At 40.1% G+C, this 24,793-nt stretch overlaps 1 protein-coding gene across 1 annotated transcript in view; it reads left to right on the top strand.

Annotated features, from left to right (window-relative positions):
• WDR27 (WD repeat domain 27) overlaps window positions 1–24,793 on the top strand; it is a 275,100-nt gene that overhangs the window by 123,150 nt on the left and 127,157 nt on the right. The window contains exon 26 of the mRNA XM_037731066.1: window positions 17,146–17,244. Within this exon, the coding sequence (XP_037586994.1) occupies window positions 17,146–17,244 (99 nt within the window). The remainder of the gene's footprint in view (window positions 1–17,145; window positions 17,245–24,793) is intronic.

Consider the following 24,793-nt stretch of genomic DNA (forward strand, 5'->3'; position numbering starts at 1 on the left):
AGTGCTGGGATTACAGGCCTGAGCTACCATGCCTGGCTGATATCAATGTTTAATGAAAAAAAGAAAAAAACTTTCAGATTGGATTTTACAGATGTGGAAAAAATCTGAGTCCATGCTGAATATAGGAGATGCCTTAAGACACAGTGATCCAGAAAGGATAAAGAGAAGAGATATGAAATGTATACCAGGCAAATGAAAATAAAAATAAAGCAGATTATGTGATTTTAATGTCACACAAAGCACAATTCAACCAAAAAATTACAAGGCAAAGATACTTATGATTCCAAAGCTAAAATTTACATCAAAAATACAATATATGTTAATATTTAACCCTTGAAGAAGATAAATTTCACAAGGTGGAAACCATAAGAACCAAATAATAAGTAGCCACACATTAATAATGGAGACAAACGTGTCTGTCTCAGTCTGTGGCAGGTCGAGTGCACAGAAATTATAAGGTTATAGGAAACATCTTCATAGCAATGTTCATCTGCCAACAAGAAAGATGTCTTATTTTCAAGTGCACATCAAACATCTATGAACAATGACTGTAAATGAATCCATATGGAAAAGCTCAAGAAATTAAAATAAGAACAAAAAAATCATCATTCTCTCACTATAATGCAATCAAAGTACAAATTTTAAAAACAAAAAGTTTATTCATGTACATATTAAAATTCTGTTAAGCAACACTTTAAAGATGATAAACAAAATATAAAAATGTTGAATATCTTGAAAATAATGCTGTTTCCATAAACCAGTTCTTGGAGGGAAATTTATAGTATCATATACAATTTTAAAAAGGAAAAAAATAAATGAGTATCTAAAAGCCAGAAAAGGAATAACAAAGTAAATCAGAAAAAATAAATCGATAGAGATAAAAGCAGGTGATAAATAAAAAAACAGAATATCAGTACAACTAATAAACATATTAAAACACGAGTTTTGTTGTTATTGTTGTTGGTTTTTTTTTATTGCATTTTAGGTTTTGGGGTACATGTGAAGAACATGCAAGATTGTTCCATAGGTACACACACGGCAGTGTGATTTGCTGCCTTCCTCCCCTTCACCTATATCTGGCATTTCTCCCCATGCTATCTCTCCCCACCTCCCCACCCCCCACCGTCCCTCCCCTATTTCCCCCCAACTGACCCCAGTGTGTAGTGCTCCCCTCCCTGTGTCCATGTGTTCTCATTGTTCAACACCCGCCTATGAGTGAGAACATGTGGTGTTTGATTTTCTGCTCATGTGTCAGTTTGCTGAGAATGATGGTTTCCAGGTTCATCCATGTCCCTACAAAGGACACAAACTCATCATTTTTGATGGCTGCATAATATTCCATGGTGTATATGTACCACATTTTCCCTGTCGAGTCTATCATCGATGGGCATTTGGGTTGGTTCCAGGTCTTTACTATTGTAAACTGTGCTGCAATGAACATTCGTGTGCATGTGTCCTTATAGTAGAACGATTTATAATCCTTTGGATATATACCCAGTAATGGGATTGCTGGGTCAAATGAAATTTCTATGTCTAGGTCCTAAAGGAATCGCCACACTGTCTTCCACAATGGTTGAACTAATTTACACTCCCACCAACAGTGTAAAAGTGTTCCTATTTCTCCACACCCCCCCCCAGCATCTGTTGTCTCCAGATTTTTTAAAGATCGCCATTCTAACTGTCGTGAGATGGTATCTCAATGTAGTTTTGATTTGCATTTCTCTAATGAGCAGTGATGATGAACATTTTTTCATATGTTTGTTGTCCTCATGTATGTCTTCTTTTGTAAAGTGTCTGTTCATATCCTTCACCCACTTTTGAATGGGCTTGCTTGTTTTTTTCTTGTAAATCTGTTTTAGTTCTTTGTAAATTTTGGATATCAGCCCTTTGTCAGATGGGTAAACTGCAAAAATTTTTTCCCATTCTGTTGGTTGCCGATTCAGTCTAATGACTGTTTCTTTTGCCATGCAGAAGCTGTGGAGTCTGATTAGGTCCCATTTGTCTATTTTGGCTTTTGTTGCCAATGCTTTTGGTGTTTTGGTCATGAAGTCCTTGCCTACGCCTATGTCCTGAATGGTTTTGCCTAGATTTTCTTCTAGGGTTTTTATGGTGTTAGGTCTTATGTTTAAGTCTTTAATCCATCTGGAGTTAATTTTACTGTAAGGTGTCAGGAAGGGATCCAGTTTCTGCTTTCTGCACATGGCTAGCGAGTTTTCCCAACACCATTTATTAAACAGGGAATCCTTTCCCCATTGCTTGTTTTTTTCAGGTTTGTCAAAGATCGGATGGTTGTAGATATGTTGTGTTGCCTCCGAGGCATCTGTTCTGTTCCATTGGTCTATATCTCTGTTTTGGTACCAGTACCATGCTGTTTTGATTACTGTAGCCTTGTAGTATAGTTTGAAATCTGGTAGTTTGATGCCTCCTGCTTTGTTCTTTTTGCTTAGAATTAACTTGGCTCTGTGGGCTCTCTTTTGGTTCCATATGAAGTTTAAGGTGGTTTTTTCCAGTTCTGTGAAGAAGGTCATTGGTAGCTTGATGGGAATAGTGTTGAATCTGTAAATTACTTTGGGCAGTATGGCCATTTTCACAATATTGATTCTTCCTAACCATGAACATGGAATGTTTCTCCATCTGTTTGTGTCCTCTCTTATTTCCTTGAGCAGTGGCTTGTAGTTCTCCTTGAAGAGGTCCTTTATGTTCCTTGTTAGTTGTATTCCTAGGTATTTTATTCTCTTTGTGGCAATTGTGAATGGCAGTTCCTTCTTGATGTGGCTCTCTTTAAGTCTGTTATTGGTGTATAGGAATGCTTGTGATTTTCGCATATTGATTTTGTATCCTGAGAGTTTGCTGAAGTTGCTTATCAGTTTCAGGAGGTTTGGGGCTGAGACGATGGGGTCTTCTAGATATACAATCATGTCGTCTGCAAACAGAGACAATTTGACTTCCTTCTTTCCTATTTGAATACCCTTTATTTCTTTTTCTTGCCTGATTGCTCTGGCTACAACTTCCAGTACTATATTGAATAGGAGTGGTGAGAGCGGGCATCCTTGTGTAGAGCCAGATTTCAAAGGGAATGCTTCCAGTTTTTGCCCATTCAGTATGATATTGGCTGTTGGTTTGTCATAAATAGCTTTTATTATTTTGAGATACGTTCCATCAATACCTAGCTTATTAAGGGTTTTTAGCATAAAGGGCTGTTGAATTTTGTCAAAGGCCTTCTCTGCATCAATTGAGATAATCATGTGGTTTTTGTCTTTGGTTCTGTTTATGTGGTGAATTACGTTTATAGACTTGCGAATGTTGAACCAGCCTTGCATCCGTGGGATGAAGCCTGCTTGATCATGGTGGATAAGTTTTTTCATGTGCTGTTGCAATCCGCTTGCCAGTATTTTATTGAAGATTTTTGCATCTATGTTTATCATGGATATTGGCCTGAAGCTTTCTTTTTTATTGAGTCTCTGCTGGGTTTTGGTATCAGGATGATGTTGTTCTCATAAAATGATTTGGGAATTATTCCCTCTTTTTGGATTATTTGGAATAGTTTCAGAAGGAATGGTACCAGTTCCTCTTTGTATGTCTGGTAGAATTCGGCTGTGAACCCATCTGTACCTGGGCTTTTTTTGGGTGATAGGCTCTTAACAGTTGCCTCAACTTCAGACCATTTTATTGGTCTATTCAGGGTTTCATCTTCTTCCTGGTTTAGGCTTGGGAGGAGGCAAGTGTCCAGGAATTTATCCATTTCTTCCAGGTTTACTAGTTTATGTGCATAGAGTTGTTTGTAATAATCTGTGATGATGGTTTGAATTTCTGTGGAATCTGTGGTGATATCCCCTTTATCAATTTTTATTGCATCAATTTGGTTATTCTCTCTTTTCTTTTTTATTAATCTGGCTAGTGGTCTGTCCATTTTGTTGATCTTTTCGAAAAGCCAGCTCCTGGATTTATTGATTTTTTTGAAGGGTTTTTTGTGTCTCTATCTCCTTCAGTTCTGCTCTGATCTTAGTTATTTCTTGTCTTCTGCTAGGTTTTGAGGTTTTTTTTATCTTGCTCCTCTAGCTCTTTCAATTTTGATGCTAGGGTTTCAATTTTAGATCTCTCCTTGCTTCTCATGTGGGCATGAGAAGCTATATATTTATTTATTATTTATTTATTTATTATTGCTATATATTTTCCTCTAGAGACTGCTTTAAATGTGTACCAGATATTCTGGTATGTTGTGTCTTCATTCTTGTTGGTTTCGAAGAACATCTTTATTTCTGCCTTCATTTCATTGTTTATCCAGTCAACATTCAAGAGCCAGTTGTTCAGTTTCCATGAAGCTGTGCGGTTCTGAATTAGTTTCTGCATTCTGAGTTCTAACTTGATTGCACTGTGGTCTGAGAGACTTTGTTATGATTTCCATTCTTTTGCATTTGCTGAGGAGTGATTTATTTCCAATTATGTGGTCAATTTTAGAGTAGGTGTGATTTGGTGCTGAGAAGAATGTATATTCTGTGGATTTGGGGTGGAGAGTTCTGTAAGCGTCTATTAGGTTTGTTTGTTCCAGGTCTGAGTTCAGGTCCTGGATATCCTTGTTAATTTTCTGTCTGGTTGATCTGTCTAATATTGACAATGAGGTGTTAAAGTCTCCCACTATTATTGTGTGGGAGTCTAAGTCTCTTTGTAAGTCATTAAGAACTTGCCTTATGTATCTGGGTGCTTCTGCAGTGGGTGCATATATATTTAGGATCGTTAGCTCTTCTTGTTGCATTGATCCTTTTACCATTATGTAATGTCCTTCTTTGTCTCTTTTGCTCTTTGTTGCTTTAAAGTCTATTTTATCAGAGATGAGAATTGCAACTTCTGCTTTTTTTTGCTCTCCATTTGCTTGGTAAATCTTCCTGCATCCCTTTATTTTGAGCCTTTGAGTATCCTTGCATGTGAGATGGGTTTCCTGGATACAGCACACTGATGGGTTTTGGCTTTTTATCCAGTTTGCCAGTCTGTGTCTTTTGATTGAGGCATTTAGTGCATTTACATTTAGGGATAATATTGTTATGTGTGAATTTGATACTGCCATTTGATGCTAGCTGGCTGTTTTGTTCTTTAGTTGATGCAGATTCTTTATTGTGTTAATGCTCTTTACCCTTCGGTATGTTTTTGGAGTGGCTGGTAGTGGTTGTTCCTTTATATGTTTAGTGCCTCTTTCAGGAGCTCTTGTAAAGCAGGTCTGGTGGTGATGAAACCTCTGAGTACTTCCTTGTTCGCAAAGGATTTTAGTTTTCCTTCACTTATGAAGCATAGTTTGGCTGGATAGGAGATTCTGGGTTTAAGTTCTTTTCTTTAAGGATGTTGAATATTGGCCCCCACTCTCTTCTGGCTTGTAGGGTTTCTGCTGAGAGATCTGCTGTGAGTCTGATGGGCTTTCTTTTGTAGGTAACCTGACCTTTGTCTCTGGCTGCCCTTAGTATTTTCTCCTTCATTTCAACCCTGGTGAATCTGACGATTATGTGCCTTCGGGTTGCTCTTCTTGAGGAATATCTTTGTGGTGTTCTCTGTATTTCCTGGTCTTGAATATTGGCCTGCCTTGCTAGGTTGGAGAATTTTTCCTGGATAATATCCTGAAAAGTATTTTCCAGCTTGGATTCATTCTCTTTGTCACATTCAGGTACACCTATCAGATGTAGATATGGTCTTTTCACATAGTCCCACATTTCTTGGAGACTTTGTTCATTCCTTTTTACTCTTTTTTCTCTATTCTTGCCTTCTCGTTTTATTTTATTGAGTTGATCTTCGACCTCTGATATCCTTTCTTCTGCTTGGTCAATTCGGCTGTTGAAACTTGTTCATGCTTCGTGAAGTTCTTGTGTTGTGTTTTTCAGCTCCATCAATTCACTTACATTCCTCTCTGTGTTGTCCATTCTCGTTAGCATTTTGTCAAATCTTTTTTTAAGGTTCTTAATTTCTTTGCATTGGGTTAGAACATGTTCTTTTAGCTCACTGTAGTTTCTTATTACCTACCTTCTGAAGTCTGATTCTGTCATTTCATCACACTCCTTCTCCATCCAGCCTTGTTCCCTTGCTGGCGAGGAGTTGTGATCCCTTTTAGGAGGAGAGGTGTTCTGGTTTTGGGTGTTTTCATCCTTTTTGCGCTGGTTTCTTCCCATCTTTGTGGGTTTATCCACCTGTTGCCTTTGTAGTTACTTACTTTCAGATTGGGTCTCTGAGTGAACTTCCAGTTTGTGGATGCTGAAGTTACTTCTTTTTCTTAGCTTTCCTTCTAACAGTCTGGCCCCTCTGCTGTAGGACTCCTGAGGTCCACTCCAGGCCCCGCTTGCCGGGGATCACCTGCAGTAGCCTCTGCACTTTCACTGGGAGCTGTAATCCTGCGCTGTTCCTAGTCAGCCATCTTTCCCCGATCCCCATTTTTTTTTCTTTTTTTTTGAGATGAATTCTCACTCTGTCACCCAGGCTGGCACGCAGTGGTGTGATCTCAGCTCACTGTAACCTCTGCCTCCTGGATTCAAGAGATTCTCTGGCCTCATCCTCCCAAGTAGCTGGGATTAGAGGCGCCTGCCACCACACCCAACTAATTTTTTGTATTTTTAGTAGAGATGAGATTTCACCATGTTGACCAGGCTGTTCTTGGACTCCTGACCCCAAATAATGCACCTGCCTCAGCCTCCCAAATTGCAGGGATTACAGGCATGAACCACTGTGCCTGCCAAAATGCTAGTTTTTTAAAAACACAAGCAACAAAATAAACTTTAGCCAGTGCAAGTATTTTTTTAAAAACAGAGAAAGCTTAATCTATAATTAAGAAATAAGAAGGAGGCAAAAGCATGGAGCAGAAGGATTTTGAAAATCATGAGACCGGTTCTCATAATTTGTGCAAATTAATATGAAAGCCTCTATAAAAATAGTTGAGTTATGGAAATTTAGTTATCAGACTTCCCTCCAAAGTAGAAACAAATTAAACAGGCCACTTTTCATAGAAGAAATAGAGAACATTTTATAAGAGCTCCTTGTGAAATAGTACCAGGCCCATGTGCTTTCTCAGAGGATTTTACTAATCTCTTAAACATCAAATAGTCTTAAAGATACCTAACTGTTTTAAAGCATAGAGAAATAAGACATCAGACTGCTTTTTCAAGTATCCATAACTGATAGAAAACTTGACGAAATTTCAGAGAAGAGTTATATTTATGAATATTAATTCAAAATCTTAAATGGGAACATAGTTTGTTAACAATAATTTATCATGCCTAAGTGGGCTTTATGCGTAGAATGCAAGGATGATTCACTATGAATAAATCCGTTAATAATTCTCTAGTAATATTAACTGATATAAAAAGAGTACTCTTATAACCATGTTCCTGAATGCAGAAAGCTACTTCAACAAAATTCTGGATTTCTGCTAAAACACCCGGTAAAAGAGGAATCCATGAATGCTGCTTTTAAATGATAAAATGCTCATCTCAGCCCAAAAGCTGATATCTTACTGAGAAAAGTGGTTGGGAACAGAGCCAGAATGTTCATTAATTCCATGACTATTTTACAGGGTATTGGAGGTAGTTCCCTATGAAATTTGACAGGAGAACTTACAGACATTACCATTGAAAAGAACAGTTAAAATTGTCTTTATTCATAGGTGACAAGATTGCATATCTGGAAAGGTGAAGAGACTTAGTGGCAATAAAATAATTAAATGTAAGATTAATAGTAGTGTTAAAACTAATATATGGAATTCAATGATCTTTAGAGATACAAACAATAACCTCTGAAAAGTTATAGTGGAAGAGGAGAATTCACTTAGAATAGCCTCAGAAAGGATAAACAAGATTTCTGCAAAAGGATAAACCATTCAGGTATTAACAAGCTTTCCACAAAACCTGCATTAAGAACATTTTATTTTTCCTCCGGAAGTGTAGACTTAAATAAATGCAAAATTGTAACTTGTTCTTGGATAGATAGGTTTAATCTCTTAAAGAGGCAGTTCTCTGTAGGTAATTTGTAAATTTAACACTGCCCCAACAACAACAACAAAATACCAGTAGGTTTTTCTGTAGCTGTACTGTTTGATTGTAAAGTTACTTGGGAGAATCAACAAGTAACAGTGGTCAAAATACCCCTGAAACAAAGAACGTTACGATGGGGAGAACTTGCTCTGTCAGCCATTAACCTATGTTAGAAAGCCTTTCAGATTAAAACCATGTGGAACTGGTGCATGAATACCAGTATTTCCTAGCTCCCACCGGGGAAGGTTCTTGGAAGCGGCAATGTTCTGGTGACAACCCTCAGTATCCCCTTTGCAGTCTCTAAATACCGTTCCTCACTAATAGAAGCCAGAACTCCCTGGGTGGAGAGCTAGTTCCAGGTCTATGGCAGAAGACTTACAAGATGAGTCAGGGATATCTTTTGCCAAAGAGGAAAGAAGAAATCAAAGGCGAAATCAAAAGAAGGAGTCATAACAAGGCCACAGGCAGCAACCAGTTCCTAAGGCCTTAAAGCTACTGCTGCGTGAGGCATGTACCACTGTCTACTGGTTAGACCAGTGGGCAGCACCACACCAGTGCCCTATTCTGTCAGCCAAAGGAGGGCTAGCTGAGCATCCAAAGAGTACTGACTGTGGTTGACTTCAAACACTGTATATCTAAACCCTCATCATATTTGATAATACTTCCCCCAAAAAGCTGTAGCTAAAACAAAAACATAAAACCAAATGTCATTGGTCCCCATTGGAGGTAACTAGGGCACCAGTCCCTTACTCAGAAGTGTGCCTTATAAAGTAAAATAATTAAACATTTGTCTGTCTTTCCTGTTCAGACTGTATTTTAAGTAAACCAGATACCCTACTTGGTAAGGGAAAGTTACTTCTTAGAGAATTGCAGACAACTGGAATGGATGAATGACAGAATTAGAAAATCACTGTCTTGCAATCTCAGATGCAGTAATTGACTTAAGCAAATGACATCCGTAGATGAAATTATCAGATAAAGATAATGGCCCAAAGGAAGCTTGGATAATAGATATTTTGCTTAAGAACACACACACAAATGGCCAACAGATACAGGAAAAAGGACTTACATCACCAATCATAAGGAAAATGCATGTCAAAAACATAATGAGATACCACCTCACACCTGTTAGAATATCAGAAAGACAAGTGGTACTGAGTGATGATGAAGATGTGGAGAAGGGGAGCTCCTGACCACTGTTGGGGGGATGCAAAATGAGGCAGCCACTGTGGAAAAGGGTGTGTTTTTCATCACAAAGCAAAGAGTCGACTCCACATGATCCAGCAATCTCACTCCTGAGTATTTGTCCAAAAGAATTGAAATCAGTATATCGAAGAGATACATGCACTTCCATGGCCACTGCAGCACCCTTCAGAATGTCCAAAATGTGGAAGTGCCCTAAATGTCCATCACAGAGGAATGGATAAGGAAAATGTAGCATAGATGTGGAATGACATATTATCCCAAGGCCTTAAAAAGTTACTGCTGCCTTAGATATTTTCCACTGTCTGCTAGTTAGACCAGTGGGTGGTATCACACCAGTATCCTATTCTGCTGCATCTTTGCAAGAGGAAGTGCCAGAGAAAAGGGTGGGGTTTATTACTGTGTGTGCCATATTTATTTTGCCAGACCTTGATGGAGGTTGACAAGAGTTGCAGATTGTATGTCAGCCTTAAAGCCTGATGAGGTGGTGCCGAGCAATACCATTTGCCTCCCATTGCTTGTGTGGCAGGAGGCCAGGTGGCTCTGCATGCCACAATCTGGAATTCTCCAACAGAGCCTTTGCTCCTTGCTGTAAGAAGGCAAAGCTTCTTAGTGTGAGTTTAATACATCTTGAAAGTTTTGGTCTTCTGAGAATAGTTTACTGTTTTGTAAACTAAAAATTCAGTGATCTGAAGAAATGTGCAGAATACTCAGAAAATGTCATTTCTGGAATTATTTTCAAAAACAAAATAAGTGAGCATAATACAATAGTTGATTATCCTGTGGAAAACATCACTACCATTGTCAACTTTCAGAAGTGCAGAACTCACTTCTGTTTGTAATTCTTTGTCTCCTTTCTTCTGTGGGGTTAATTTGGGTAAAGGGAAATGAAGGTCACATGTTAGGAACTCTGTGAAAGGAAAAATGAAAGAAACTTCATCCTCGAGGACACGGCTCAACAGAATTACAAAATAGTTGTAATGAATCGGTGTAGTCCTCTTTCCAAAACACTTCCCTTCTTCAGTAGTACATTCAGTCCCGTATGATTTTTGTGAAAACATTTTTGAGCAGTCAAGCGTTACTCCAGCACCCACAGATTTATGCCATATCCTCATCTTTTGCCTGAATAATATTGCTTCCTTTTTTCTTGATGCTTCTCTCAGGCCTTCTTGATTTGGTTCTGGCATAGGATTTACTTACATAGGTTTTATTTCTAGTTCTGTTTGTTTTCTGAATATGTCTTAGCCAGAGTTCGTTTCTCTATGGTGGGGGAAGTGCTTCATGACTCAAGTGAGTACCACTAATTAAAACGTTTTTTTACACATGAACTGTGGTTACATTGAATCATTTGCAGAGCTGTTCATTACCATTGCTCTGTGTCATATAAGAGGCTTAGTGTCCTTCTGTATTTATGGACACTGTGTAGGATCACAGCATAAGAAACCTGTGTATCTACTAAAATATTTCTGATATTTGGGCTTCAAATTGCTCTCTCACATGTAAAGTTGTTATGATCAGAAAATTAATGAACCCCAAGAATCCCCTGAACCAAAAGATGTATTTTATTTAATTCCATTCTCGAACAGGAAACAAAAGGCTGTTCCCTGGATAAGTTTTACTTCGCTTCCTGCCACTATATTATGTCATTCTATGTGTGTTTTGAGGTTTCATGCACATAGAAGCCAGTTGACCTCAGGAAGGGCTTTTCAACAGAGGTGAGAGGCCTCGGAAGGCTGCCTGCCCTCAGCCTGGCTTCCTTGTCTATAGAATTGGGACAACAAGAGCGTTTTCTTCATAGTGCTGTCAAGAGGGTTACACAAGAAAATTTATATAAAATTCTTATCAGAGTGCCTGGCAAAAAGTCAGTGTGCAGTAAGTACTTGCTGTTGTCAACCTCTGTATTTTATTTTTGGAAATAATGGATGGAAAAGAGATTCAGTCATTATAATTTCCTTTATCCATTTAACATAAACAGCAGACAGACAGGAGTTTTGGATCCTCAGAAACCCTTTGATATTAAATCAGTCCTGAAGAAAAAAATAGCAAAATAAGCAAAGGTGTTTGGAAACACCTGTGAAATTAGAGGGAATTTGAGGATGCCTTGAGCCCTGTGTGAATGGGAGTTGTCGTTGGCAGCCTAGTGAAATAAACAGCAAAAACGTAGTCAGAAAAATCAGTCCGGAATCTTAGCACCAAGGCTCCAGGCTAGACTGGTAATGTGCTCTTTACCTGTCATGAGTTTCTCAGTAAAAAATGTAAGTTTCAATAAAATATGGATGCACCTTGGCTCCTTATTGTAAATGGTTTATGTAACAGTTGTGTTTTATAAATAGTGACAAACTGTGCAAATGTTAGGGTTGCCCTCACCCAGTGGTTCCCAAAGTTGGGTGCCGTGGACCAGCAGCGTCAGCCTGACCTGGGAACTTGTGTTAGGAGTACACATTCCCTGGCCCTACACTACCCCTTCCAGCAGCAATGGCACAGGAACTTTCAGAGTTAAACAAATCTATACTTTTCAAATAAATATATGCTTGTGACAGAAGAAAATAAAAAGTAGACATTTTATTTCCCCACTTTCCTTCAAAATACAGCTGACTCTTGAACAACATGGGTTTGAAATGCATGGGTCCACTTATACGTGATTTTTTTCAACAAATATATTAAAATTTTTGGAGATTTTCAACAATTTGAAAAAAACTCGCAGATGAACCACATACCCTAAAAGTATAAAAAAATTGAAAAAGATATGTCATGAATGCATAAATTATATGTAGTCTATTTTATCATTTACTATCATAAAATATGCACACATCTTTTCAAAAAGTTAAACTTTATTAGAATGTATGCACGTTTTTAGTCAAGAGAAACATAAGCACATGCAGAAACGCAGTATTAAATCATCTCTTTGTAAATTTAACTGTAGTCCATCCAGCACTACTGTCCTCATTTCATCGCCCCTCCTGTAGCTGTTGTGGTGAGCTCAGGAGTTGCAGTTATCCCTTAAAACGCTCTGTGATGCTCATCGCCTCTGCGTGAACTGTTCATCTGTCCAGTAAATTGTGTGTTGCAGTAAAAGGTGTTCTCTTATGGCTCTTGTGTATTTTACATTGTGCCTAATATAATACCGTAAACCTTGAATTACACTATGGGGCCCATAGGAAGTGCCCCTAGAGATGCTGAACCTTCTCCCAAGAAGCAGAGAAAGCCACAACTTTACAAAAAAAGCTGAATTGCTTGGTATGTACCATAGACTGTCAGTCGGCTGACATTTCAAGATAAATGAATCCAGTGTAAGAAATAGTGTAACAGAAAACTCGTGAAACCACTGCTGCAGCTACGCCAGCAGGCATGAAAACCTGGCACGTTTTGTTAAATCCTTTTTAATCTCATATTGCAAATGAAGCTTTTATGTGAGTACAGTATTGCTATAAGAAAGACATACCTATAAACTCTAATATGATTCAAGAAAAAGTGAAGTCATTATCTGACAACTTAAAGCAAAAGGAAGGTGAAGGATGGTTTGATAATTTTAGAAAGAGATTTGGCTTTAAAAGTTCCAGATAACAGGAGAAGCAGCTTCAGCTGACCAAGAGGCAGCAGATGAGTTCCCAGACAGCATTAAGAAAATCACTGAGGGCCAGGCATGGTGGCTCTCACCTGTAATCCCAGCACTTTGGGAGGCTGAGGCAGGTGAATCACCTGAGGTCAGGAGTTTGAGACCAGCCTGGCTAACATGGTGAAACACTGTCTCTACTAATACTACAAAAAGTAGCCAAGCATGGTGGTGGGCACCTGTAATCCTAGCTACTTGGGAGACTGAGGCAGGAGAATTGTTGAACCTGGGAGGTGGAGATTGCAGTGAGCTGAGATGATGCCACTGCACTTCAGCCTGGGCCCTATTCTTAGGAAAAAACATTCCACAAAGGACATTTATTGGTAAGGAAGAGAAGGAGCACCAGGACTTGGAAAGGGATAGATCAACTCTGCTGGTTTGTGCAAATGCAGCTGAGCTTGTGATCAGAACTGCCCTTATCCATAAAACTGAACCTTGAAGGGAAAAGATAGACATCACCTGCCAATCTTTTCATTGTTTATTAAGAAAGGAGGACAGTGAGAACCTTTTCCTGGATTGGTTCCTTTGATACCTTGTCCCTGAAGTCAGAAAGTACCTTGCCAGTAAGTGACTGCCTTTTAAAGTTCTCTTGGTATTATGCAACGCTCCTGGCCACCCAGAACCCCCTGAGTTTAACACCAAAGGTGTCAAAGTGGTCTTGCCCCAAAACAATGCCTCTAATCCAGCCTCTAGATCAGAGGCTTATTACACATAGAACTCTATGGAAAGGGTTGTTAATGCTATGGAAGAGAACTTTGATAGAGAGAACATCATGAAAATCTGGAGAGACTGCACCAATGAAGCTGCCATTAGCGTTATAGGAAAAGCCATGCAGACCATCAGCCCTGAAACAGTTTCCGCTGGAGATAACTGTCCAGAGTTGTTCATGACATCACAGGATTTATGACAGGGCCAATCAAGGAAATCATGAAGAAATCGTGGCTATGGCAAAAAAAGTTTCAAGGTATGGATCTTGGAGAAATTCAAGAGCTAACAGACACCACACCAGAGGAATTAACAGAAGACCACTTGATGGAGAAGCCTTACCAATAACAAACAATTACCATACATTTTATGTGCTATATGTATTAATGGTTTATTCTAACAATACAGTAAGCTAAAGAAAAGAATGTTATTTAAAAAATTGTCAGGAAGAGAAAATATATTCAAACCAATGCCGGACAATAAGGAAGAAGACATAGAAGAAGCAGTGCCAGGAAACAAATTGACATTAGACAATGTGGCAGAACGATCCTGATGACTCAATGCTTTTGACGTCTTTCACAACATGGATGCTTTTATGATACAGGCACTGAAACAAAAGCAAATGGTGGAAAAAGGATTGGTACTGTATGGAAAAATGTTTAGAGAAATGAAAAAGCAAAAATGTCAGGCAGAAATTATGATGTGTTTTTGTAAAGTTAGATCAAGCAAGCCTGCTTCTGCTACCTCCCCTTCCACCTCCTCCACCTCTTCTGGCTTGGCCACCACTGAGACAGCAAGATCAACTTCTGCTCCTCCTCCTCCACAGACCACTCAACATGAAGATGTTGAGAATGAAGGCCTTTATGAATAGTGAATATATTTTCTCTTCCTGATAATTTTTTAAATAACATTTTCTTTTCTTCAGCTTATTGTATTGTTAGAATAAACCATTAATACATATAGTATATAAAATGTATGGTAATTGTTTATGTTATTGGTAAGGCTTCTAGTCAACAGTAGGTTTAAAGTTTTTGGAGAGTCAGAAGTTTCATGTGGATTTTTGACTGCATGAAGGGCCGGCACCCCTAGCCACCACGTTGCTCAATGGTCAACTGTGTATCAGACTTTCATTTGTAGACTTTACTTCAAAACCTGCTTACTCATTGACAGAATAATTGGGAAGGCCTAAATCTAAAGGACTCATTCTTACATTAAAATGGTTTGTTTTTGTTTTGTGATTATTTGCTGAGCAGAAGCTCCTTTGATACAGTCCCATTTATTTACTTTTGTTTTGTAGCCTGAGCTTTTGTTGTGACATTCAAAATATTGCCAAGGTCAATGTTAAGGTGCTTTTCCACTATGTTCTCTTCTAGAAGTTTTATGATTTTTGGTCTTTCACCCATTTTGAGTTGGTTTTTGTGTATAGTAAAATAAAGGTCCAATTTCATTATTTTGTGTGCAGAAATCCAGTTTTCCTAACACCATTTGTTAAAGAGATTATTATTTCCTGATTATGTTCTCGATGGCTTTATTGAAAATTAGTTGTCCATATATATTTAGATTTATTTCTGAGCTCTATACTCTGTTTAATTGGTCTGTGTTTTTGTTTTTCTGCCAGTACCACATTGTTTTAGTTACTATAGCTTTGTAATATAATCTTAAATCAAGTATGATGCCTCCAACTTCATTTTTCTTAAACGAAAAAGCAACCTATGGGCTGGGAAATAATTATTTGCAAACCACATATCTGATAAGGGTTTAATATCCAAAGTTTATAAAGAACTCTTGCAACTCAATAGCAGAAAAACAAATGACCTGATTAAAAAATGGGTAAAGGACCTGAATAGACATTTCTCCAAAGACAACATAAAAATGGCCAAAAAGCTATATGAAAAGGTGCTCCTTTTCATATATGATTAGTGCACATCACTAATCATAAGGGAAATGCAAATTAAAACCACTGAGCTAGTACCTCATACCTGTAAGAATGGCTGTTATCAAAAAGACGAGATAGCAAATGTTGGTGAGGGTGCGAAAAAAGGGAACTGTGTGCACTGTTTGTAGGAATGTAGGTTGTTGCAGCCACTCTGGAAAACGCCATGGAAAACATTGACAATAGAACTACAATATGACCCAGTGGTCCTCCTCCTGGTATATACTCAAAGGAGAGAAAATCAACATCTCAAAAGTCATCTGCCCTCCCATGTTCACTGAGCATTAGTCACAACAGCCAAGCTATGGAAACAACCTAAAAACCCATCAATGAACAAATTAATAAAAAATATGATACAGGAGTGTGTGTGCATATGTGTATACACACACGTACACACAATAGAATATTCAGCTTTTCAAAAGGAGAGCTTGCCATTTGCCACACTGTGGATGGACCTGGAGGACATTATGCTAAGTGAAATAAACCAGACATACACACACACACACATACAAAGCTGCAGGATCTCACTTCTGTGTGAAATCTGTGTCTTAACCAGAGCTCAAAGACACCAAGATAGATGATGGAAGTGTGGTTAACGGGATAGGCGGGGAGGGGGAGGAAATGGGGAGATGTGGGTGAAAGGATATGAAACAGCAGATGCTAGGATGAAGAATTCCCGGTATGTAACATGCAACACAAGTGCTAAAGGTAATGAAACCATAGTATATTAGGGATTTTCGTGAGCTACATAGATTTTAGCTGTTCTTGTCACAAATAAAATTAGCGATATGAGATGATAGATACACGAATGTGCCTCACTACAGTTATCAGTACTATTATCTTCATATCTGTAGGTATGGATCCCATAAGATCATGTTACAAACTTCAAGTATACATAATACACTTAATTAAAAAAAATAGTAGGTTTTTGTGGGAAAAGAATCAGCTTTGACACCTTCTGCTGCAGTGTGACATTGCTCTTTATTACTAGTAGGCTTTTGAAAATATTTGTTGATATACTTTGTTACTTAATGATGAGCTCATCTTTCAATTCTATCAGAATGGTATCTGAAAACAGAGTTTGTCTGTGAAATAAAATATTTGATGGCAATTCTGGATGTATATTTCCAGAATTGTTTGTGTGTGTGTGCATATATACATATATATACACATACACAATTAGAGAAGAACTTATCAACAGCTATAAAAATCTAAGTATTTGAATTGTTTAAATTCTAAGCTGATGAGTAGGAAGGAAAGTATATTGTATGTACCTATCAAGTTTATGGGGGAGGACAATAGTGCATCTTTTATTTCTTCATTCAATTTGGAAATTCAAGGTAAGGTTGAATTACAGAATCTATACTCCTTCCTTAAAATTAGTTATCAAACATAAGCATATATTTAAAACTGTTCACAGGATACTATGGAGGCTTTTGATGTAAATAAAAAGTATGACATAAGTTCACTAAGATGTTAAAAATCTACAAGACAGAAGAGGAAAATATGCCTATTTTATAAAGCTAGTTCCATAAGTTGGATGACGTTTTGTCAGCCATCTTGGTTGTTGCTGTTGCATTTCATCAATGACACTAATCTATAGACTATATACTGTCTTTCTGCTCTGTGTAGCTTATAGCTGATTACTGACTCTGAGTTAACATGGCACACCTGGTCATCTTGTCTTGTAGGCTTACATGTATGAAATGGGCTCCAGCACGTTTTCTCACCGGCTGGCTGGGCACACAGACATCGTCACCGGAGTGGCCTTCAACCCATCAGCACCCCAGGTACAGTCTTGCTGAGTGGGCGGGGCACCTCTGCTGCACACAAGTCTTACATTATATATTTTTATCTTTATGACTTTATTTTGGTGAAATCTTACAGTATTTAAGGTTACATGCCAGTGTTCACTGACTACAGGGAGAAATTGGGAAACAAACTTCTACTGGGGAGAAAAAGAAATAAACCTTTATTGTAGGAAAATTAATCTGGAAAAGTTTCTTTATAATGAAGGTGTTTGCCACTCAGCACTCGTGCATGTTTGATCCGAATGAAACAGGAATGTATGGGAAGACTCATGGACAAATACAGTTACATGGGGCACTAACATGGACACCAGTGCCAGCAAAAAAGCAAGCAGCAGAGCAAGTAAGAACAGGATTTTGAAAATTCTTATGGAAAAAAGACCACAACATTTCCAGAAACTTTCTTAATTAGAAAAAAACATGAAAATAACCATTGCAAATCAATTGTATATAAAAATTAATGGTCTTCTGTTAAATGTAGAGAGAGATTTTTAGCAAAAGATTAAAAATATTAGATATTGGCCAGGCATGGTGGCTCACACCTGTAATCCCAACACTTTGGGAGTCCGAGGCAGGTGGATCACCTGAGATCAGGAGTTCAAGACCTGCCTGGCCAACATGGCGAAACCCTGTCTCTACTAAAAAATACAAAAATTAGCTGGGCATGGTGGTGGGCACCTGTAATCCCAGCTACTCTGGAGGCCAAAGCAGGAGAATCTCTTGAATCTGGGAGGCGGAGGTTGCAGTGAGCCAAGATCGCAGCACTGCACTTCAGCCTGGGCAACAAAATGAGACTGTCTCAAAAAAAAAATAAATTTAAAAAATAAATATTGGGTATTAATTAATCTCCAGTGTTTGGGAATAATTTCATTTTGTCTCTTTAAGAATGAGGCTTTGATTCAGAGAATAGCGTCATTCTGTGACTGTGTGCTCTGGCCTAGTGAATGTGACCAGGTGGAACGGCACTCTACATGTGTCTTGTGACCCCGTTCAGGGCACGTTGCAGTGCCTGGCACAAGTGGTCCTGCCACTGTGTACTGAATGTTGAAAATGAGTAAGTGCATCTTTGTTATCACGGACTAGAGTTCCCATCAGCACTGTGGTTTGAAGGCTTCGAGATACTCCAGAGTTCCATCCTTGGCCCTAATTTATCTTTTCAGTTTGCTGCAGATGAGAATTTGAATTTAAGTTTTCCTTCCCTATTATAAACAATACTGAAAAGTACATCTTGATGATGCTTTACACTTCCCATGATGAGACTGTGCCATGTACACTGTAAAGCACCTGCTTTTCTAGATAATACTTGTGCCATCACCTATTTCTGCATTTTTAAAATGTACTGTTTTGTGTTGTATTCTTTTTTAGTCCTTTGAACAGCATTTGGGCAGTGAGATGGAGGAGTGGTCAGGAAAGAAAGATGAAAAGTGCAAAGCTAGACCCAGCAGGGTGGATGGCGGGGAGTGGTATAGTGATTTATGGGGGGAATCAGATGTTAGTTGTCTTGACACTTCAGTATTTGGCATCAAAATGCCTTTTAGCCTGATTAAGGGAATTTTTTTGACTACTTGAACATTTTCAATGAAAAGTTGTGTAGGTCTCTACTGGCCTTGAGATTAATGAATAAAAGAAGTAAATATGGTGTAAATATCGTTCTAAGAAAGAAAGAGGAAAAAGCAACAAGTTGTAGTTGTCATGAACCTTGCTTCTTGATGAAGGGCTGCTAAAGATTAGGCAGAGAGAAGCCAGTTATGTATACATATTCATCATATTGATTCATTAAACATAATGATATAACACTGAATTATATATATATATTTCACTAAGTTCATTATACTTATTCATGTATATAGGAGTGAGTATAATTATTGGTTCTTTGTTAATTTTTTAAAATTTCCTTTCTTTATTGATATTAGTCCACTTTCTTCCACATATATCACCTCACTACTGTTCCTCTGTTTCCCAGCATTGTAAATCAAACAACTGGAAGTATTTTAGTTGTTATTCAGTTGTTATTTAAATGGTATTAAAATAATTATTATGACAACAATAACTTTTAAATTATGTTTGCTGATCATGTAGGTTTTCTCAGGTTTGGACAGTATTAGTTAAGTATTGAAGAGACAGTTAACCACATAAAATTGAGTAAAAGTTAAGATTTGGAAACAACAGGCAGGAAAAATTTTTGTTAAAAGTAAACATGATAAAGAAGCACTTGGGATGGAGGGACAGGACACTGAAAATCTTCTCCTTCACAAAGGCAATGAAAACAGTAACAGTAATTGCCAAAACCTGCTTCCTTAGAACTCTGAAATTAACCAGAGGCTTGCAACAATCCAAAAAACATGTATGAAAGAAAAATGGCTGAGTCTCAGTAAAACAGCACCCTTTGAAGCCTATCCTGCATAATTTAATAAACAAGGAGAGCTTCACTTTAAAATCAATACCATTGGGTAGCAAGTAAAGTTCTCATGTGAAACACAGGTAAACTTGGAGGTAAACTCATATTTATATAATATGTGATTCCATTTTGCAGTATATGAGGGTGCTGCTGTTTTGAAGGAAAGATTGACAGTACTCTCCTAAGCATGGTTTATCTTGTTTATGATATAAAAACACACATACAAGGAAAACACGGGAACAAGTATGGTCAAATGCTGGAAGTCTGTGCCACAAACACCAACAGCATTTCCCCTAACAATCGGATCTGGGTAATGAGATAAATATTGGAGCTGTGAAAATTGGGGAGTGAAGCAGTGAGAGCACAGGTCATACTTGGGGAATTGCTACTTACTTTATTGATTATCAACTATTCACAATTTTATAGGACAGGTCCAGACCTGATGCAGGAAATCCCAAAATTGGGGCTTAACCTGGGAGGGTTCTTGGCTTTGCTTAGGGAAGAATTCAAGAGTGAGCTGGTAGTGAAAGAAAGCAAGTTTTTTAAAGCAAAGTGTGCAGCAAAACAGCAGTTGCACAGACAGAGCAGGGCCACGCCACTGGTGGAGCTGCTGGCCGCAGCACATGTGGGTTGCTGGTGGGCATAGTTATACTCACTCTTAATTATATGCCAAATAGCGGGTGAGCTATTCATGAACTTTCTGGAAAAGGGGTGGGAGTTCCCAGAACCATAGACATTAACGTCTGGGTTGTTTCCATGCATTTGTAAACTCTCACCGTGTCAGTGAGAGCGTCTTATGCAGATGAATTATAATTCGTGCATAATGGATAATGAGGGCAACCAGAGATTTGGTCCCAGCTGGTTTGGGCCAGTTCCTGTGCTACATCCTGTTTTGATCAGCAGAGTCATGACCTAGGCTCTGGAAACAAGCCCTGCTGACCCCTGCCTCAGACCCTGTAATTGTTAATTTCTGATGGGTACTTCTTAATGTTCTCTCTCATATAAATTTGATTTAAAATATGTATCTTATGATAAATAAATTTTTAGCTCCACAGTCATTACTGCTACTTTGAAGTGGGCTGTTTTGTTAGATGGTTTAAGTTTCTCTAATCCACCTCCACATTACAGCCTCATCAAATGATCAGACCTTTCATTTATGACTTCATCAAGTTTTTCTTGATAAAATATACAGGTGGTCATTGCAGGATGACATCTGATGCCAGGAGTAAGCAGGTTTTGGGAATGGCCAGTTCACTATTGACTGTTGTAACCTGGTGGAAAAATGTCACAGAAGCACACCTAATGCCACTGACACCCAGCTTGTGGTGACCTTTGCAATCAGGAGAAACTCATGGAAATCGGCTCAGCCAGGAGGCAGACTCTGGCTGCTGCCACGTACCTAGGGTGCTGGTGAGAGTCCTTACATTACGGACCCGGAGCGTGATGATATCTACTGCAGCTCCCACTTCTTATTCCTTCTTAACACGGGTGTCTGTCGAGCTGTAGACGTCTCGATCTCCCTGAGTCTCTCAGACACAGATGGTCACTAATAGCATTTGTCTGTATTCTACAAGGTTGCTTGGGAGTAAATGATGCCATATAAAATAATAACCAAAGCCACTGTTGAGCATCCCCCAAGAATGAGGAGCTGTTTGAGCGTCTTTCCTCATATTATCTAGTTCTTGTCAGTAGCTCTGTTTGCAGTGTTAGTGCAGCTGTGTCTCAGATGAGAGTGTGGGGATGCAGACACATCAGTTTATATGCAGAGTTTGTACCAGCATCCCGACGGCTTCCAAGCCCACACACTTAAGCCCCACTGTGAGCTTCTGTGCGGGAAATCTGTTAAGCGCTGCACACATTTGTAATGAGATAAAATACATTGTTTTTGCCATTTGCATTTAAATATTTATTTTAAAGTTCTTTTTGAAATTGTAAAAAAAAAAAAAAAAAAAAATCTAGATAGACTTGACATTAATCCAAAATGCAGGTGTGTTTTGCAAGTCCTTCCTGGGCGCTGAAACAACTTCCTGGCCTCTCACATTCACAAGAGGACTTTCTGGAAGATAAGCCTTGCCATTGTTTTTATTTCCCAAATGGCAGCCCACACTGTGGCTATGGATAAGGAAGTAAACTTTATGCTGACCTCTTACCTAATGCACGGTGTAAGCACCGTTATTTCGGGACCCTGTCACACTTTCACAGAGCGTGCCTTCCAGCCTGAAATCTCAAAAGGACCCGCGTTTCCTCACCAAGCATACTCCACGGGTTAGCACTGGGGAGTGACGACACCAACGTCCCAGCAGGAGGATAAAACACATGTTAGAGAAACGCGTTTCGTGGAATCAATAAGCGATAGACGGATGGAGAGAGGAGGAGAGGAATTTTTTTTTAACGTGAATTGGCCCACGCAGTTGCAGAGGCTGAGAAGTGCCACGATCTTCCGTGTGCAAGCTGGAGCCCTAGGAGAGCTGGTGGTGGTGTTCCAGCCGGAGTCCGAAGGCGTGAGAATGGGGGAAGAGTTGCGGGTACTGAGTCCCAGCCCAAGGGCAGAAGAAGACCAGAGTCCCGGCTCCAACAGGCAGGCAGAAAGAAAGCAAATGGTTTAAAAACGGTCGTGGCGAATGCCGGCGTGGGACCCGGAGAAGCTTCCGGTCGCTGCTGCAACAAATTACTCCCAGGGGCGGCTGAGGAAAAGGCGGGTTTCCTGACTGCAGCTCTGTGGGTCGGAGGCTGCGGGGCTCGCGGGCCCAGCCCCACACGCAGGCCGCTCCTCCGCGCCCTGAGGGAACCCGTCTCGGCCTCTCCCGGCTTCCGGGGGCGCCTGTCCCGGCTCGGGTCCGTCCTCGGTCTTCCGGGCCCAGCCCCACACGCAGGCCGCTCCTCCGCGCCCTGAGGGAACCCGTCTCGGCCTCTCCCGGCTTCCGGGGGCGCCTGTCCCGGCTCGGGTCCGTCCTCGGTCTTCCGGCCGATTCCGACCCGCAGGCCTCACTCCGACCTTCTCTCTGCCCTTCTCAACGTGTGGACCCCTTTGTCCTCACACTGCGCCCCGCGAGGACACCTGGAACATCCAGAACCATCTCCCCGTCTCCAGGCCCCCCGCGCAGCCTCACCCGCAAAGTCCCCTTTCCCTGTGACGGAATCTGTGGCCGCCAGTTCCAGGTGCCCAGACCATGGTGTGAACATCCGGGGGCGCCATTCCTGGCTTCACGCAGACGCCGCTCCTCGGCCGGCCCTGTCTGGACGCCGCCCTCGCCGCCACCTCCGCGTGCCGGTCCCACCTTCTTACAGCGCTCCTGGTTTTCCCGCTGACACGCACCCACCCTGCAGGAAACTACCCTGTGGACTGGGCCGGGTGCTGGCGCGTCTCTCCCTTTGGGCGCAGGGGCCTCGTCTCCTCGGTCACCGCCGGCATCCCTCTTGTGTCCCAGGCAGCGTTGTTTTTTTTTTTTTTTTTAGCTTATCTAAGAGAATTCTTCTTTGCAACCAATTAAGCCAGTTTATAGTCACGTAAAGTACCTAACTGTATGACTAATGAGTTTATAGTCACATCAAATAGTTACTTAACTGTGTGATTTTCATAATTCTCTTTGTGTTAATTACAAACAAACCCTTGAGGAAAGTTGCCATCTTCTTTGTTTCCTCCGCTAAGAAAGTACCCTGTAAAGTACTTGGTACATTTTGAAAAATCCTTGAGTTCCAGTCTTGAAAAAAAAATCCTTTTCTTTTCTTCTTCTTTCCACCCTCCCCCCCACCCCCCGCTTTTTTTTTTGTATGACAGGGTCTCACTCTTGCCCAGGCTAGAGTGCAGTGGTGCAATCACAGCTCACTTCAGCCTCAAACTCTTGGGTTCAAGCAATCCTCCTGTCTCAGCTTCCCAAGTAGCTGAGACTACAGGCATGTACCACCATACCTGGCTAATTTTTTAATTGTTATTTTTAGTAGAGATGGGGTCTGGCTGTCTTGCCCAGGCTGGTCTCAAACTCCTGCCCTCAAGCAATCCTCCCACCTCAGCCTCCCAAAGTGCTGGGACTACAGGTGTTTGCCACCATGCCTGGCCTGAAAAAAGTTTATTTTATGGTAGTCTTCATCTTTGTTATGTGACAGAACTCCCCAAATACCAGAGGCTTTCCCTGACACACATGGAAGATCATCAGTTCAGTTGGGCATCCCCTTTATCTCAGAGCATGGCTGATGATGAAGTCCCACCAGACCTGCTGGCTACTGTGGGGCAAGGTGGAGGCTGCCCACTATCCCATACCCCACGGTCACACCCACCACGAAGTCCAGCCCGCCCAGCAGAGTGGAGAGTGAGTCCCCTGAGGTTGGGTGGACACAGAGAATGAATATTTCCAAACATGAACACACTCTACCACATTTCATTTTGTAATGTTGTTAACTGAATTTTAGGAATGCTGTTAATCTGGTGCTAATTGTCTTTGTCCATAGAAATATCTAACATGCAGGCTCATTGCTCCCACTGCTCCAAAAGCAGGCAGTTTTTGCAGTCATGGTTGTCTCTGAAATAGCAATGCTTCTTCAGGAACCCATGGCAGATAGGCTGAGAAGCCTTTATTTTACAGTAAAACATTTGATTTTAAGAGACATGTTCTCCCTTCACTAACATTTGTGAACTCGTTGAACCTTAAAATATTCATTCTTTGTTTTTAAAGTAGCGTGTTCTTTCTCAGTTTTATTAAATTCCAGGTGCACCCTACACATAATCTTTAAAATCATGCCCATAAAATGAAACATGGGACTCATGCTTTTGTTTTAAGAAAATCTATTAGAAGGTGCATCAAAATAATGAGTTGAAACTTTTATTATGGAAAAGACCCCTCTAAGATCCCGCCCAGGCATATTAACATGTAAAGTGCGTGTGTCAGCCAAGAGACCAGGCTGAATATTGAGGAGAATGAGACGTTAGGTCCCACAGGGCAGCCCTCCTCCCACCAGACGGGAAACACGGGCTGCCTGCCATCAGCAGCCCAGGGATCAGCGGCAGGGAGCAGTTAACACCAACGTTCCAGTAGGAGGTTAAAATACATGTTACAGAAACACATTTCCAAAGAAACAGAATCAATAGGTAAGGAACGGACGGATGGACAGAGAGAGAGGAAGGGAGAAATGGAATCA

Source organism: Cebus imitator, unplaced genomic scaffold (assembly GCF_001604975.1).
Source record: "Cebus imitator isolate Cc_AM_T3 unplaced genomic scaffold, Cebus_imitator-1.0 Scaffold380, whole genome shotgun sequence".
In the NCBI taxonomy this organism is placed as follows: domain Eukaryota; kingdom Metazoa; phylum Chordata; class Mammalia; order Primates; family Cebidae; genus Cebus; species Cebus imitator.